Below are 18,814 nucleotides of genomic sequence, written 5' to 3'. Positions count from 1 at the left end.
TAGATAAGACAAAAATCATAAAATGAAAACTCATTATAAAATCATTTTTTGTAAGAAATTGTTTAAAAGCGAGTATTTCTGATTTTTTTTCCAGATCAATTACCAATTCCTTTATGCTTGTGAAAATTGGATAAAATTAGATAAGACAAAAATTATAAAATGAAAACTCATTATAAAATCAATTTTTGTAAGATTGTTCAACAACCAGTGTTTCTGTTTTTTTTGTGTTTTTTTTGGTGAACAAGGGTTTGGGGGTTTCTTTTTTTGTTTTGGGAATGAAAATTATTAAAATGAGCTTAACCTTAAAACTTATAATCATGTTATATAAGGGTATTTTTGTCTAGTAAAACTCGGTACACATTGCTAAAATATACCAACTAAAAAACAGACATACGCATGTTAGCAAATCCCATATATATATATATATATATATATATATATATATATATATATATATATATATATATATATATATATATATATATATATATATATATATATATATATATATATATATATATATATATATATATTCATCTAATACTTATATTGTTTTCATTTTGTTTAAATTATTAAAGTTTTCATAATTTATTAGGTTAATTTTTTATATATATATATATATTATTCTTTTAATCTTTATTTTCGTGTTTTTTTTTGTTATATATTTTTTCTTTTTTCTTAATTGTTTGATGTGTTTTATATTTACAAAATCCATCTACTTTTTCATATTATTTTCTTTTTATTACAACCTAAGCACCTCATACTCTCATTTGTTTACTCTTGGGCTTTTTTTTTTCAAACCTTTTTTTTAAGTACAAAAATAAACTCCTCCAAAATTATTCATATGAATAATTTTTCACGAATTCAATTATTTCTACTTCAAATTCAATCATCGGATAGACAAATTCTAACATGTGAATAGTGATTTTTCGTGAACAATTATTATAGTATAGTTTTTCAATACAAATAAACACCATTTCCATATTAAAATTTGGCTCCACATAAATCGAGTCATATAAACAGTAAATAAATCTAAAGGTTGGAAGTGTTTATTTGTTTCATTTTAAAAATATATTATTTATTTGAAGAAAAAAAAGTTGTCAACTTTCAACTTGTATATGAATATATGTTGTTCGTATATATTGCTTATAACTATTTTCTCCAAATAATGCCTTATAAAAATAAATTTTCCATATACATCCGTTACAAAATAATTTATAAAATGGGCATGTTTGTAGATTGGGAATTTAGTTTCCAGTAAGTCGAATTCTCACCTTTGATAATAAGTGCGAGGAAATGCGAGATTCTTTTTTCTTCAATCATCGCATGAGATGTGATTTAGAGGGATTTATTAGAAAATAATAATACTAATAAATATGATAATAATAAATATAATAACAGTATTAAATATATTAACCAGAGTAATATTAATAATAATAAGAAGAATAATAATAATATCAATAAAATAAAAAAATAATATTAATTAAAAAAATTAATAATAATAATAATTATTATTATTTTAATTTACTAAATTACCATTTTTTTACATTTGAAAGAAAAAATTTCTCTTTATAAATACTTTTAGAATTAAATATAAAATTAACAATTATCATTTTATATTACTTTAATAACTAGGGCATTTTAGTAATTTATAATTTATATCAATTAAACAAAAGTTTTTTATCTGTTATATCAATCAAATCATATACTAATTCTCACAAACTTTACTTCCAAATCAACTATCAATTACTTTCAAATCCATTTAAAAATGGAAATGTCTTTTTTAACAACTCTTTTTTAACAATTTTTTGACAACACTGAGGTGGTGGCTTATGATGGGTTGGTTTCAAATATTTTTCTGAAAACAAATTCAAACAGACCAATAAAGCAATGACATGTGGCCCATTGTCAAAAAATTGTTAAAATTTGTTGTTAAAATATCAGGATCCTTTAAAAATAACAACAAAAAATTTACTATCAAATTCCTTCAAATTCACGTACTCCATCTCTTCCAAGTTTTAGAAAATATAAAAGTAAGGAGAAAAATATTTGACACAATACGAAGTGTATGATGACATAACTAAATAAAGTCCAAATCTCGTATTTAGAGACTTAATTACGGAAGTTAAGAAAACAATAAATTTTTTACCAGTTACATAAATTTGTCCTCTTTCAAAACTCATCCTTACTATATACCGTTAATAAGGTGAAGTTTAAATATACTGTAAATAAGGTAAAGTTTAAATATATTGTTACAAAATCAATTTATAAAATTAGGTTTGTCCTTGTAAATTCTATTAATTAACTTTGATTTTTTTATATTATTTCAAATTAAAATTACCATGGAATAAATTTATTTTTCTGAAATTTTTGTTAGTTAATAAGTATATTTATCTATGTGAACCTACTTTATTTACTCATGTTTTATGTATTTATAACAATAGTATATTACTGTATATAAGTAAATAATAAAATATATGTGAAACTTATTCATGAATTATTATATATATAGAAGTAAAAGAAATTACTTTGGTCCTATAAATAAGAATAAAAGTAAATAAATTTCTACTGGTTGTTTGAACAAACAAAAAACTACATATACACATTCTATATTAATTAAAAAAATAATTTTAAGCAACAAAATGTCTTTGTCCACTATTTTTCATTAACATAAAATACTCGTTTAATATTGTAGTTATTAAATTTTATCGAATTCTAAACTAAAATAGTAAAATAAAAAATACATTGCATACTAATTTTGGATTTTTTTAATAATTTTCCTAAAAGATATCTTGGTTTTTTTGTCCTGTACAAATTGTTCCACTTTTTGTGTAAAAAGTTTTGTTCGAATTAAAGCATTTCTCACGTCAAAGTCCTCGCTAAAATACAACCAGTGAAGTACAAGCCTACTAGTGTATTACAACTGAAAAGAGGTTAGAAATTTAGGTTCCGTTTTCCACTTTGTCTACTTGTTAGCTAAGGAGTTAATATTTTATCGATTGGATGTACAACCAAAAAATTTCACTGATTCAAGAAAAGGACATTTCTTTTTGTTTTGTTTTTACATGACTGAGATTTTACTTTAATCCAAACATCTTCGATCATACACATCCCTATTTGACATCAACAAGAGCCATGAGAGCATGTTAAAGATTTTTTATTAACTTAACTGGAACGTTAGGTTTTCCTATTCGAAGTAATAAAAAAATATATTTAGTCAAAATTAATTTTAAAGCCCTATTTTCCACAAATCTAAATTATTTTATTCCCCTTTTATTCAAACTGACTCATGAGTGTTACTAAACTACACTTTGGAGCACGGATTAGCTGAGAAATTAGGTTAATTGGTCAGTGATTATTATTGGATAATTGATTGATCCGCTAGACCATTATATATTAAAAAAGTAAAATTATATTATATATACAGCATAATTTCATAAATCTAACTTAAATTTAATTTTTTATCATAGTAAATATTAATATACGAATCTCATAAATAAAAATTAAACCATACAACTTTATAAATAAAGTCAAATCAAATCAATCCAAATGAAATGTATATTTATCTTAACATCAATCTAACTTGATTTACTACTGGTTCGGGATTTATAACTAGGTTTGGAGTATGAAACTATAATTATCCTATAATTTTCATTGACATTATTCTTACATACTTTTTTATTTTCTTACATACTTTTTTGTTTGTTTTCTTCTTTATTAAAAAAATTCAAAAATTTACATTTTGTGTATTATGAGAAATAGTTAATGACCTCAGCTTAGCAACATGCCATGACCACATATGCTTATGAAAAAAGTGAAACAATGAATTATGGATTATGAGCAGCGCATTCCGTAAGAACCATCGCAAAAGGACAATAATTAACAAACAACATTCCATTCATTTGATCCATACAAATTACTAATTTAAAAGCATAAACTAGATTTTAGACAAACTGCTAGATCGAGTTAACAAAGCTAGAACTATTTTACATGGCTTCGGACTCGATCAATAGTAAAATGGTTAAACCAAGAAGAACCATTACATAAACTTCAAAACCCTTTCTTCCAACTCCTTCATCTTGTACTCAAACTCATCGGCTTCAGCCAAAGAGTTTGTGTCGAGCCATTCTATGGTCGCCCCCACCACCTTCTCGAGATTCTTCACTCGATCCCTCATTTCAAAAGCATAATTCTCCAGCAAGTTCTTCGCCTTCACTTTCTTCTTTGCTTCCTCATCCTCTGCCTTATACCTCTCTGCTTCTCTCACCATCCTCCTCATCTCTTCTGAACTCAACCTCCCATGCTTGTTAGTGATCGTGATCTTTTTTTTCAACCCCGTGCTCCTATCCTTAGCAGTGACCTCCACAATGCCATCAACATCCACGTCAAACCCAACATTTATCTGTGGACCCCCCCTGGGCGATGGAGCGAACCCAGATAGCTCAAACTTCCCAAGAAGGAAGTTATCCTCTGTCTTAGCTTCCTCCCCCTCGTAAACTTTAATCAGAACGCTCGTTTGATTATCAGAAAACGTGGAGAAAACGCTCTCTTTCTTGGTGGGGATCATGGTGTTCTTCGGAATCAACACCGACATGTCACCACCACCGGTTTCAATTCCAAGACTAAGAGGCATAACATCGAGTAACAATAAGTCCTCAATCTTCTTGTCCCCTTCGCCTCCCAAAATTGCGGCCTGCACCGCCGCACCGTACGCCACTGCCTCATCAGGGTTAATGCTTTTGCAAAGCTCTTTAACTTTGCCATTTACGCTGAACATGTCCTTCAGAAGTTGTTGTACTTTTGGAATTCTAGTAGACCCACCTACGAGAACTAACTCGTGGACTCTGCTTTTGTCAACCCTTGCCTCAACAAGGCACTTCTCCACTGTCTCCATACACTTCATAAACAACTCCTTGTTCAATTCCTCGAACAACGCCCTTGTTAGAATTGCATGTAGATCAACCCCTCCACATAAAGAATCAAGCTCTATCGTTGTTTGAGAGCTCGAAGAGAGTATCCTCTTGGCCTTCTCGCACGCTAACCTCAACCTTCCAAGAGATTTGGGGTTTTCAGCAATATCCTTTTTGTACCTTCTCTTGAAGATGCTCACAAGATAGTCCACCAAATTGTTATCAAAATCCACACCACCCAAATGAGTATCTCCCACCGTGGCCTTAACCTTAAACATCCCTTCATCAATTGTCACCAATGAAACGTCAAAAGTACCACCGCCGAGATCAAACACAAGCACGTTCTGCTCACCCTCTCTCCATCCTTTCTTGTCTAACCCGTATGCTATAGCTGCTGCGGTTGGCTCGTTGATGATCCTCAACACGTTCAAACCCGCGATTTTCCCAGCATCCTTAGTGGCTTGTCTCTGCGCGTTGCTGAAATAAGCAGGGACAGTGATCACCGCATGATTCACCGCGTGACCCAGATAGGCTTCGGCAACCTCCTTCATCTTAAACAGCACCATGGAAGATATTTCTTCTGCTGCAAGGTTCTTCTCTTCATCCCTGTATGTGACAGAAATCATGGGCTTGTCCCTGGAACCAGGGACAACCTTGAAGGGCCAGAGCTTCATGTCTTGCTGAACGGACTGCTCGGAGAATCTGCGTCCGATCAAACGTTTGGTGTCGAAGACAGTGTTTTGCGGATTCATGCAACGCTGGTTCATGGCAGCATCACCCAACAACCTTTGAGTGTCGTTGAAGGCAACATAGGAAGGGGTGGTGCGGTTGCCTTGGTCGTTGGGAATCACCTCGACGCGGTTGTGTTGCCACACTGCCACGCAGCTATAGGTGGTTCCCAAGTCAATGCCTATGGCTTTGTCTTTTCTGGTTGCCATGGAAAAGAAGAACTTATTTTCAATTTGTGAGAGGGACGAGCAGGGGAATTGAAGCGAACAGAGGAGGAATGCAGTGGTCGATGAAGGAGAAGTGAAACACTCACTCTATTTAAAGGCATAAAAAATAAAGTTATGGTTTTAGAAACACTTTTTCCGTACTTAAGGGCAGGTGTGTGGAAAAAAAGCATGAAGAAAGTTGAAACTTCTGAAGCAAAAAAGCCACCTATTATAAATATTTTAATTTTATTAATTTTTACTTATAAATAAGAATCATATATTCAATTAAACAAGGAAGTTAATGGACAAGAGTTAAATAAAATATAATAAAATATTTTTTATTCTAAAATAATAAATAGTGATTAAATATATCATAACAAAATGACTAACAAACATAAAAACATTAAAAAAATCAGTGAAATTTAATTTAATATTTTTTTCACATATATTTCTATATTAAAAAACAAAAATAAATTATTTCAATATTGATGATTTATTGGATAATTTTTAATATATTTTTATTAAGGCTTTATGTATAATTTTATATTTTTTAATTTATTACAGCAATTAAATTATTAATAAATTATTTATTATTTCTTTCATATTTTTTCTAAACTCAGAAAACCTCATTTTTTTTTCTACTATTGTTTCTTTTCTTTTATTTTTTACCATTTTATCCTTGGGTTCAAACTAATCCTTAATAATGACTCGACCGTAAAAACGGTAGGGGAATCACGGGTCATTGGTTCTGTGCTGCAGTAATAATTAATTAAATTAAATTAAATTTGAAGATGTGAATATATTAGGTACGGAAATACATTTGTGTGAGTAGTGTATGGGTTAAATAGACTAGCTGTTGGAAAAGGATCTCATATTCCCGATTCGCTAATGTTACTGAGTTGACGCATCTGACGCCTTCTCCCCGAAGGGATTCGTTTCATTGGCTACTTAATTAAAAGCAAGAAAAAGTCATTCATCAATATCTAACTTTTAATTTTAAATTAGAAAAAAAATGTAAATGTGATAAATGGTATTAAATGATGCAAAAATAAATAGAAAAGTGTTAACGAGATAGTTATAATAAAATTATTTTATACCACTACTCTGAATTTTAGGTAATGTGGTTGTAAAAATAAAATTAGATATTGATATAAATACTTTAGACAAGAAAAGCATGTCTTTAAAGATATTAAAATAAAATTAAATATATATTTTTATCTTTTAACTATAACTCAGAATTGGAATTGATTCTTACTTTAAATTTTGATTTTTATCTTAATATAAGTTTTAGTATCTATTTTGTTTGCCTTGTCTAAGTATAATTGATCGTTATTATTTCATATTAAAAAAACTTAATTAGTAAAAAAGTTTAAGATTATCTTTGTTTTTAAAAATAGTATCACGTATCATAATAGCAGACAATTTTTTTTATAAATAATAATACTTAATTGAGATATTTTTTTTAAAAGTTATTTTTTAAAAGTTATTAAAGTTTTTAAGAAAATAAAGATCTTCTTCTTCTATAACTGTTTTGAACGACTTCTTCTTTAAATTAGTTAAATTAGTTATGATTAGGTTTTAAACGATAGTTGTATAACTGTTTTGAACGATATTGTATAACTATTTACCCATTCAAATTAGATAGGTTTAATGTCTCAATAAGTTTTTATTTTCGTCCAAAATCTTAAATAGGTCTTCTTCTTTTTCGGCGTCTCAATTGAGTGTTTATTTTTGTAAAATTGAATTAAATAGGTTTCCGTCAAATTGAAATGACGCCGTTAAGAAGGGTATGTTGGCAGTGTAGTTTTTTATTGCGTGATATTAAGAATTATATTTTTTTAATTTTTGAATTTAAAAATAAAGCATACAGAGTGGAAACTGATGTTTAAGTAAGGGCAAAGTTGGAAATTAAATCTAAAATTAAATGTTAGATCTTCTTTGCAATTGAAATCCAAATCTAAATGAAACTGGGGAAAGTTAAGCTTTAGGGTTCGTGGGAGAAAACAAAAAATTTTCTGTTCGTGGTGTGGACTGCAGGAATTGGCAAAAAAATTTCTATTGTAGCCCGATTTAGGGGTTTTTCTGGGTAGTGCAATTCTGGGTTCTCTGTTTGCAGGTTGTGCGAAGGAGCAAGCTTCCATGGTTGTGCGAGATTGATGACGGAGGTGCGGCGTCCATGGAGTTTGGATGAGAACGAAGGCAGCGACGCTTTGGCGAAGAGGCTTGCAGTGGAGGTTCAACGACGATTTGGGATTGTTCTGTGGAAGAAACGCAATCTGCGATGACAGCATTAATCGCAGCGTGAGGTTTCGTGATGGTGCAAACTGCAGGGACGCGAGGAAGATGGTGAGGACAAAGAAGAAGGTGGCGGTGCGATGGTAGTCTTTCGCGGCTGCAGATGGGATTGATGGTTGTGGCGCGGCATAGCTGACGCTTGAAGGAGAATATGCTTTGATAGTTGGTGGCCTTGCGGCGCCGTTGATGGCGTGATGAAGACGATCAAGATGCTTGCGCGTGGAAGATGGGTGTTGGCCTGATGCGATGGTGCGACGACAAGGTGGTGCGACGGTGGCTGACGACGCCCTAGGGTTTGGTTTGGGAATTAGGATTTCAGATTGTTAAAGAAGATGATGATGTGTCAAAGTGGTGATGTGGTAACACTTAATTTTAGGTTTAATTTTCAACTTTGCCCTTATTTAAACATCAGTTTCCACTCTGTATGCTTTATTTTTTAATTCAAAAATTAAAAAAATATAATTCAATCACATTTTTAATGCCACGTAATAAAAAACTACACTGCCAGCATTAAACTAATAAGATGTCAAAAAATAAAGGGACCTATTTGAAATTCGAGATAAATAGGAACCTATTAAGACATTAAACTAATAAGATATTATTGAGTAAATGAATAAAGACAAAAAGTAATATAACAATCCTTTAAAAATTAAAAATAGAAAATTTTAACAATTTAATACGCTGTTTTGAAATTATCATACGGAATACTAAAATCATTTTAATTTAAATTAACTCTTATTTATTTATTTTTCAATTAATTATTTATGCTTATCCGTAGAGAAAAAGAAGAAAACTGGTTCTTTGATGCAACTAGCCTTTTTTTTTAAAAAAAAATTCCATGGAGGACCCACGACCTAAACTAAAAGAAACGAGAGTAAATGTGACTCTTTCATAATGTACCACCACATTTTCTCCATACACTCCCAAAATTTTGAAAACAAATTCATATTACAGTACATAGTTACAAATATTACAGTTTTGAATATCTTAGTTTGGGATAACTTCTTTTTATCTCATTTATAAGCTTGTGCTATCGTATTCAATTCTCAACATTTCTGCAGCTGTGTAAGACCTGAACACCGTGTTCGAAGTGGTCCATCTTCTTTTATTACTCCTCTTCCATTTTACCTTGCCAATTTAAGACATTTACTATAACGAGAAAAAAAGAGAGTCTTCATACATAATTCATTTATTCTTCTACACATATAGTAAAGTAAATATACAATTTTTAATTTAAAAAAAATGATATATATTTCTTATATTCTCTTATTTCTGTTCGTCCTAATTTCATTCCTTAGCTAAACAGTGTGAGAATTAGGTAAGCTTACGCAGCCGAAATGGAAATTAATGTTTAAAGGCTAATAGCCCAATACCTCATATATCAGCATATTCCAAAGAGGCTACAGATTGTTTTCCATTACAAATTTTTTAGAAACCATCTAAATGGGATCGACATAACATTATATATTAACTATGTTTTATGATATGTCTGTCAAGGCACTCGTATATTATCACTCAAAATTATATTATAATTGGAAAAATAATATAATAATATTCCGATGTATATTCCATATCATATAGTTTTTTAATTAAAAAAATGTATCTCATTTGTTGTGAACTAGTCCATTTATCAGTTATAGTTATTTATTACTTACTATTGGTAAGATATTATTTAGTATTCTTTGGATATAACGACCTAAGACCCGCCCTTTTGATTCTTTGTTGCGAGTTAAGTACACCGTAAACCTCGAAATTTCCACTTCTAAAATCGGCGAATTTTGTCTTCAAAGCATGTTGCTGCCAATCAAAGACACTCAATTCTGTCTGAATAAATAGGTTTATCAGTCATCCCTCATCATCAAATCTTAAATATTTTTTACTTTTTTATAACATATTTCTCTATTATTTTCTTTAAGCCAATCTTTGTCTTTTTATATCATATCACAAATCTATTCAAATTTTTGAGATAATACTTGTATTATGTATTAATTTGTTTACTATATTTTAAATTATAAGCCAAGAAAAGTTAAAAAGGTGGGCAGAGCTACCTTACAGCCACGCAATTTGGAAACTGTTGAAAGAAGATAATAATATGTGAACATTAGAGGACTGCTTATCCACAGTTTTGAAAGATATATAGTGTTAACTTTTGTACATATTTATTTTTATTTTGAAAGCAACGATATTTTGACATCTAAAATAGTTTTACACCTATTTAATATTATCTTTCACAATTTTTTTTATATAAATATAATTTTTTTTTATGATAATTTTATCAATTGCCACATGATTATTTTTTGTTTGGTCTTAAAAAATATTTTTCCTAGCGTGAATAATGATAAACAAGTCACTGTTACAACTGTGTTATTACAACATCATTTATCATATTTTTATTTCGTTTAAGTTTTTTGAAAGTATGGTATCTGGACATTTTTAATTGAAAAATGTTACATGTAAACCACGCCTATTCAACACAGAAAAAAATTAATAGTTTTATCTTTTATTTAATTTTTCTTGAAGTATTTTATATTCTAAAGCAAAAATATAGTTTTATAAGTGTTAAGTATCCAGCTGGCAGAAGTCCTAGAAAAACTTCTTTACGTATCTTGAGGTGGAGCACTATAGGAGTCACCTGTCTTCATTTATCTTCGATACACTAAGAAACTTTTATTTTGTTTTATTTGTATTAATAGAATTGAGTGTATATATATATAGAGAGAGAGACTGATCTTCCAACCACCATTCCATATCTTCTTCACCAGCTCTGCTCTTTCTACAGAACCGCTCACTAAAAAGTTCTCTGCAGAACCATGGTACCTATTTTTTCTGTGTTCTCGTACCTCTGCATCTCGGCTCTATAGTTATCTTTTCTTTTCTTTTTTTCATTTTTGATCATGCAGGAAAAGTTGGAGGCTGTTGATATCGAAAAGCTGGTTGATGAAAATAAAGTGGATTGGAAAGGAAGAAGAGCTGATAAATTAAAATATGGGGGGATGAGAGCTGCTGTGCTGATATTAGGTAATGAATAGTGGTATTAATAACTCAGTAAAGTTAAGGTGCATTATGTCATTACAGTACTGAAGCAAAAAAAGGGTTTACTTATTCATTTTGTGTGTAAGAATGGCGCAGTGAGATGAAGTTATTTGAATTTGGGTGCAGCTATGCTTGGTTTCGAGAATTTGGGAACATTTTCTCTGGCAGTGAACTCGGTGCCGTACTTCAGTGGGATGATGCATTATAGTGTACCAGATTCGGCTAACATGCTGACCAACTACATGGGAACCGGTTACATACTCGCTATTCCAGTCGCAATCCTTGCTGACACATGGATTGGCAGATACACATCTGTTTTAGTTTCTGGCATCTTCGAGTTTATCGTAAGCTCCTAATTCAACATCTACCTATTTCTATTCACAACAACAACACTTCCACTTATTCATCAAACACAATTTATCCTTTATCAACCTTCTCTAATAAATTTCCATCGTTCATCGCTGAATTGACGAATCATTCAATAAATTGAACCGACTCAACCAAATTCATATATGTGAATATCATCATATTCATATTATTTGCAAGGAAACAAACTTTAATTATAAAGTGATAAAATTTGATAAATTTGTCCACCCTTAGAAAATTTACTTCAACAGAAATTATGGATTCAATATTTTTATATAAACTTTTAAAGATGAGTTTATATATTTTTATGCGATTTTCAACTTTTCATATATTTTATGCACATTTTAATAATATATTCAGTCAGCCAATTTTTCTTGTCTCGTTAGTTTAGTTCATTTTTTTCTTTAAATCCAACTTAAACTTATTTCAATCGGTTCAAATTTATTTCCTCTAAAATAAAAATCAAAGTGATCTGTATACATACTACTGGATTAAGCACACTAAAATAATAATAATAAAAAGAACATTAGTAATTTTAAGGACTCGTGATAATGATAGGCTAGTATAGATAAAGTCAACTTCATCGACTAAATCACCCAAATATAATTGCCAATGGACATTAAAGTATTCATCTTTTACTAAGCCATTTTAATCAAACCAACTTTCTAATTATTTAAAATTTAAAATAAGGATTTATCTAATCATATTACCAAAATATAGTATAAGTACATTGTGATATGCAACAATATTTTGAAATCAATTAAAAATATTTTATTTAAATACGTTAACAAGAGTATGAATCGAGTCTTTCAAGAGTAGAGAGTTATTCCTTACTTTTTTACATTTCATTTTCTTTTAATCTAATGATGGTAATGCATAACTGACTTTCAATAATTGAATTAAAAAATGAAGATTAAAATTACCCTTAGAATAATTTGATTCTTCTTGGAAATTAATTTTCCTGGTCTTTAATATAAGTTTTTTTGTTAATTTTTGAAATAATTATTTTAAAAGATTATCTAAATGATTTAAATTATTTAGGCAAACATATTGTTGTTATACACTTATCTCAAACATTTACGAAAATGCAAATATAAAATCTGAAAGAAACTCTTCAAGTATTCGATGTAAAGGTTGGGTTTCATATGGGCCTATGCTATTTTCACCATTCTTTTAAACCTTTATCCACCCATTCTTTTCTTGCAGTTTTTTTCCACGAAAACTATGTTATGTTGTGTTAAAATATACGATAAAAGTTAATTTCGGTGAAATATCTTAAATAGATATAGAACGGAGATAGTTCTGTTAGATTGATCTTTTGCAATCCAAATTCCATGTTGACGACATTCACCATGAATCCAAATTCAGAAACCCAACGTTAATTAATAGATGATAATTTCTACTGTTGAAGATAGGTTTGTAACTGAGAAATCTATGACTATTGTTATAATATGCATTTATGATGAGGTTGTAGGGACTTGCATTGCTTACAGCGCAAGCACACTATTCCAGCCTTAAGCCACCCTCTTGTAACATCTACGATAGAACTGCTCACTGCAAAACACCCAGTGGTGGCCAAGAAGCTCTTCTGTACATTGGCCTATACCTGTTGGCTTTTGGAAGTGCGGGAGTGAAAGCTTCCGTGCCATCACATGGTGCAGACCAGTTTGATGAAACGGATCCCGAAGAAGCAGGGGAAATGTCCACCTTCTTTAACACTCTCTTGTTGGCTGTTTGTTTGGGTGGTGCAGTCAGCTTAACCTTCATCGTATGGATGCAACTCCACAAGGGCTGGGCTTCGGGCTTTGGTATTGGCACCATAGCCATACTTTTGGGTATCCTTATCTTTGCAGCTGGATTGCCACTTTACAGATTTCGTCTTCGTCAAGGAACAAATGATTTCGTTCAGATCATACAGGTATCACGTAATCCATGCTTCATTTCTTGTTAAAGAGACTTGAATTTTAAACGATTTAAATAGTTTGAAGTTTTAGTATTGCATTGACCAAGCTGTTTGTTTTAACATATGCTCATGCATTTTCCAGGTTTACGTTGCAGCAATCCGCAATAGGAATCTTCTTCTTCCTGAAGATCCAGCAAAACTATATGAGATTAAACAGGACAAGGAAGCTGCTGAGGAAATAGAGTTTCTACCTCATAGAAACATTCTCAGGTTCAATTCCTCTCTTGAGTCTAACATAATTGCATGTCACTTGGTCACAACTCATTACTTATAATAACTCGGTAGTAAAAGTGATAGGTTGGTTTAAAAGGTGTTAGATTGATCTTTTGCAAATATAAAGTGTATATCTGCTAAAAGTTCATGGAATATCACTCCAATTTCAATTTATTTTGGTTCTAAACTGATGTTCGACCTTCTCACAGGTTCTTAGACAGAGCAGCCATTCAAGTAAAACATGATGTGGAATCTGAGAAACCACCAAGCCCATGGAAACTTTGTAGGGTAACCCAAGTAGAAAATGCCAAAATTGTTGTTAGCATGATCCCCATATTCGGCTGCACCATTATAATGACCCTTTGTCTAGCTCAGCTGCAAACTTTTTCAATCCAACAAGGCTACACCATGGACACCACTTTCACTAAGAATTTTCAAATCCCACCTGCATCCCTCCCAATCATCCCAATTTGTTTTCTAATCATCATTGTTCCTATCTATGACCGCATTTTTGTGCCTGTTATGCGAAAAGTCACTGGCGTTCCTACTGGGGTTACTCACTTGCAGCGCATAGGAGTTGGTCTTGTACTCTCTTGCATTTCAATGGCTGTGGCTTCAATTGTAGAGGTGAAAAGGAAAAGAGTGGCCAGAGACCACAACATGCTTGATGCTGTGCCAATACTCATGCCACCATTGCCAATAAGCACATTTTGGCTCTCTTTTCAGTACTTTATATTTGGCATAGCTGACATGTTTACTTATGTGGGGCTGCTTCAGTTTTTCTATTCAGAGGCACCAAAAGGGCTTAAGTCTACATCAACCTGCTTCCTTTGGACCTCTATGGCACTTGGTTATTTTGCAAGTACCATCGTGGTAAAAAGTGTGAATGGAGCCACCAAACATATCACTAGGAGTGGAGGCTGGTTAGCGGGGAATAATATTAATAGAAACCATCTAAATTTGTTCTACTTGTTCCTTTCCATAGTGAGTCTGATCAACTTCTTTATCTATTTGGTAGTTTCAATGAGGTACAAGTACAGGTCTCAAGGCCCTTCAGTCCCTGCTGGCAATTAATTCAAATAAGTAACTATGTATAGAGGTGCCGCAACTGTAATACAAGTTTTATGGTATACAAGAGAGAACCACTCGTTTCTTTTCTTCATAATTTGAAAGGTGATATGAAATTACTTCCCCATGCCTTTAGGCAGAGTTGATTTCTATTTCTAGTTTGCTTTTTCACGGCTTCTTTTCTTTCTTTAAATCTTACCTCATGGCTGACATAATTGCACAATTTGCAGAAAAATTTGAGAGAGATATTTATCTGATCTGAAAAGTCAATACATTGATAATGAGTTTCTAAACTTGGAGACTCATATTTACAAGATACTAAAATATAATTATTTGACAAACCAACAAATATATGGTTACAATAACTGCTTCAAACAAAGTACGCTTGCATAACTGAAAGTAAAATATATTAGATTGACACAACTTTGACTGAGTTATGGACCTCGCAGCTATGTCAATTCAACTTGGACTAAGTTTGGCGATTTACACTTCCCCAATGTTTGACTAAGCAGGTTGTTGGCTCAATTTCTCTATTATGATTTGGTGTTGTCATTCCTCACTTGTAATTTACTAGAAGTCCCAAACATTACATAAAATGACATCTATTATTAATTTTGAAACAGAACATGCCAGTTAGGATTGTGAATTCACTATGGAATGATGCCATACCTGTAATTCACTTAAAAATTAGACACATAATGTCATATGCTAAAAGTCAATTTACCATAATTTATTGTTCATACATGTCCAATTAGATTTGTTGGGTATTCAGCATCATGAAAAGCTAGTGTTTTTCTGTCCATTAACTAACTATTTCAAACAAAAATGCACCAAAATTTAGTAAAATTTAACACATTGATATAAAAATGTAACAAAGTTTAGTAAATTCACTATGTTCCAAGAATTCTGTTCTATTTGATACGGAGTCTTGTTGGATAATTATAGTCATTCCAAAGTCTAAAATTATTGGATTCATGTTCACAAATCAAGAAGTATGTTACTGAAGTATGTTACTTTGTGAAGATACAATAATTCTTGTGCAATTCCTTGAAGCGCTCATTCTAATATAGTAATTTGCTTCTTATAGTAGTAATTTGCTTCTAATATACAAAATTAAAAAGTAAAAATGACATTTTTTCATGATTTTAAACATGAGTAATTATAGTGAATATATCTTAAAAAACAATTGCAATTGAGGAAATGTTCACCTGTTTGAATAACTAAAAAATAATGAAAACAAATTTCTTTCTATCATTTTCATGACTGCATAACAATAAAAAGAACAAATTAAAAAAAATTCAACATTATATCCATCCCAAGAACACATAAAAGCACAAAACTATCATACAACAATTTCTTGAGCACGATGTTATATTTGATGACATAACATCTAACTAAATCAAATTTCTCTAATCCACAAATTCCATATAAAAAAGGAATAATAATTTTTACTAACTTTTTGATAAAGCAGTATCATCCAGTCCTAGTATCATCCAGTCCTACTATAATTGAGATCTAATCCACAAAATCCATATCAAAGGAGTAATAATTTTTATTAACTTTTTGATCCACAAAATCCATATCAAAGGAGTAATAATTTTTATTAACTTTTTGATAAAGCATACAATTATCATCAACTCCTACTATAATTGAGGACTTACTTAAGAGGCAGAAGAATTTAAAAAATGTACAATATATTTCAAAACTTCAAGGACATTAAGTGAAAAATTACATTTATATTTAAAATAAAAATAAACAAAGAAATAAAGTGATACGTAAAGTGATTTCTTGTCACTTAAATAAGAATTAAAAGTAAAAATAATTAAATAATTTAAAAGTAAAAATAATTAAATAATTTAAAAGTAAAAATAATTAAATAATTTAAAAGTAAAAATAATAATATTTTTGAAAAATAACTTAATATGAATACAAATAAATTAATTTGTGTGGGATAAGGAGTTTGTACGTTCAAGGTTAGAGAGACCTAAATGAGAAATGGTTCACTGGGAGAAATCGTCACAAGCCATCCTGACAAATAAGTATTAAATTATTAAAATTAGTTTAATTAAAATAAATTCATAATATTCACATTTCAAAAAATTTTCAATATTATTAACTGAAAATAAACCCAAAACCCAAAACCCAAAACCCAAAACCCAAAACCCAAAACCCAAAACCCAAAACCCAAAACCCAAAACCCAAAACCCAAAACCCAAAACCCAAAACCCAAAACCCAAAACCCAAAACCCAAAACCCAAAACCCAAAACCCAAAACCCAAAACCCAAAACCCAAAACCCAAAACCCAAAACCCAAAACCCAAAACCCAAAACCCAAAACCCAAAACCCAAAACCCAAAACCCAAAACCCAAAACCCAAAACCCAAAACCCAAAACCCAAAACCCAAAACCCAAAACCCAAAACCCAAAACCCAAAACCCAAAACCCAAAACCCAAAACCCAAAACCCAAAACCCAAAACCCAAAACCCAAAACCCAAAACCCAAAACCCAAAACCCAAAACCCAAAACCCAAAACCCAAAACCCAAAACCCAAAACCCAAAACCCAAAACCCAAAACCCAAAACCCAAAACCCAAAACCCAAAACCCAAAACCCAAAACCCAAAACCCAAAACCCAAAACCCAAAACCCAAAACCCAAAACCCAAAACCCAAAACCCAAAACCCAAAACCCAAAACCCAAAACCCAAAACCCAAAACCCAAAACCCAAAACCCAAAACCCAAAACCCAAAACCCAAAACCCAAAACCCAAAACCCAAAACCCAAAACCCAAAACCCAAAACCCAAAACCCAAAACCCAAAACCCAAAACCCAAAAAAAATCAAGAAAGAACAACAAAAATTAATTGCCCAAAAAAAGAACAACAAAAATTAATTGCCCAAAAAAAAGAACAAGAAAGAATCAAGAAATTGGTCATCTCTGGATCAGGAATCTCCACCCTTGAGCTTTTCAGGCTCTCTGAGGAAATACTTGGCATCCCTCTCATGCACCAGCTCTGCCCTCACCAAACCAGGACTTACTGCTTGTGGAGACATCATCAGCGCAGGTGCACCCATAGGAAGCCTGTCCCCTGCATTTATAATTTTCACCAACTAACCAAGATCACACCATTACTTTTAGACTAATCGATGGGGTCAATCAGAAATTGGATCGGTTTACTTAAATTTAAACTAAAGGTCTTTGAAATAAATTTTCACCTCTGTCAGCCTACCACGTACACCAGAATTTGCCGTAAGTTTTGGCTAGGTTTTCGAGTTCCGGTTTCCCAATAAGCTCTGGAACTCTGGGGTTCACCCAGAGACCCGATTTGACCTGCACGATCCAAATCATCATTCAGAAATTTTCAATTCCAAATAGAATAAAAAAAAACACGACAGGCAAAGCAAAAGATCAGAATAAAAACCTCATAAGCATGAGAATGCCAAAGTTTCTGTTCCTCCGGTGGCATAGTTTCAAAGATATCATCAGAAACAATATACTCCACACCTATCAAGCACACAACCAAAACATTAAACAAATCAGATATTAAGTTTTTGAGAAATTTGAAACAAAAAGAGAGAAAAAACAAGAAGACCAAGAATCAGATATTGAGTTTTGAGAAAGAACACGCGTCTTTATGGGCTCCAGTATCATCATCGCACCCTTATCGATCATGTGCTGCCAACTCCATCGCCTTTCCCGGAGTTAGTTCTGGACCCTTCGCCGGAGTCGGTTCCGGTGACCTGTCCGTGGAGGTCATTAACTCTTGCAACTGATCAGTCTCTCTCTAGAGCGTGTGGAATATCTTACCCTCCTCCTGACTCGTATATATAAGCCGAAGATGGTGAACGTGGGCTGAGGCTTTGGTTCCACGCGGACATGCAGCGATGTTAACGTGGCTGATTGTAGTGAAACGTCTATCACAATAAATGAGACAAATAGATAGATGGAAGGACACCTACAACGACAAACCATCACTTAGTTCGTCATTCATGTATCATAAGTGCAATAAAAAAACATGATTTTTATGTTACC

General features: G+C 31.7%; 3 protein-coding genes across 6 annotated transcripts; 1 reads left to right on the top strand and 2 right to left on the bottom strand.

The window, feature by feature from the left end:
* Positions 1-3,879: 3,879 nt before the first annotated feature.
* LOC108343473 (heat shock 70 kDa protein) lies at positions 3,880-5,954 on the bottom strand. Its single transcript, XM_017581789.2, has one exon. The coding sequence runs from the start codon at positions 5,846-5,848 to the stop codon at positions 4,040-4,042; it is 1,809 nt and encodes a 602-aa protein (XP_017437278.1). The 5' UTR covers positions 5,849-5,954; the 3' UTR covers positions 3,880-4,039.
* A 4,866-nt stretch (positions 5,955-10,820) lies between these two features.
* On the top strand, positions 10,821-16,842 carry LOC108343334 (protein NRT1/ PTR FAMILY 4.6). Its single transcript, XM_017581552.2, has 6 exons — positions 10,821-10,953; positions 11,041-11,158; positions 11,300-11,517; positions 13,014-13,457; positions 13,585-13,712; positions 13,925-16,842. Exons 1-6 carry the CDS (start codon positions 10,951-10,953, stop codon positions 14,787-14,789), a joined length of 1,776 nt encoding a protein of 591 aa, XP_017437041.1. The 5' UTR covers positions 10,821-10,950; the 3' UTR covers positions 14,790-16,842.
* A 776-nt stretch (positions 16,843-17,618) lies between these two features.
* LOC108341663 (oil body-associated protein 2A) lies at positions 17,619-18,594 on the bottom strand. Of its 4 annotated transcripts, none has more exons than XR_008250042.1 (4): positions 18,375-18,593; positions 18,204-18,286; positions 17,998-18,112; positions 17,619-17,892 (listed from the first exon to the last, which is right to left on the bottom strand). XR_008250042.1 is itself a non-coding variant. In XM_052879370.1 (4 exons), exons 1-4 carry the CDS (start codon positions 18,452-18,454, stop codon positions 17,783-17,785), a joined length of 318 nt encoding a protein of 105 aa, XP_052735330.1. In that variant the 5' UTR covers positions 18,455-18,594; the 3' UTR covers positions 17,619-17,782. The 4 variants fall into 4 exon arrangements, 2 of the variants coding, with proteins under 2 accessions (XP_052735330.1, XP_052735331.1); XR_008250041.1 differs by having other exon boundaries at positions 17,619-17,870; positions 18,375-18,590; XM_052879370.1 differs by having other exon boundaries at positions 17,619-17,870; positions 18,012-18,112; positions 18,409-18,594.
* Positions 18,595-18,814: the final 220 nt, after the last annotated feature.

Source organism: Vigna angularis, chromosome 6, assembly GCF_016808095.1.
Source record: "Vigna angularis cultivar LongXiaoDou No.4 chromosome 6, ASM1680809v1, whole genome shotgun sequence".
In the NCBI taxonomy this organism is placed as follows: Eukaryota; Viridiplantae; Streptophyta; class Magnoliopsida; order Fabales; family Fabaceae; genus Vigna; species Vigna angularis.
The sequence above is the reverse complement of the archived record's forward strand: the minus strand, read 5'-3'. Positions and strand labels throughout refer to the sequence as shown.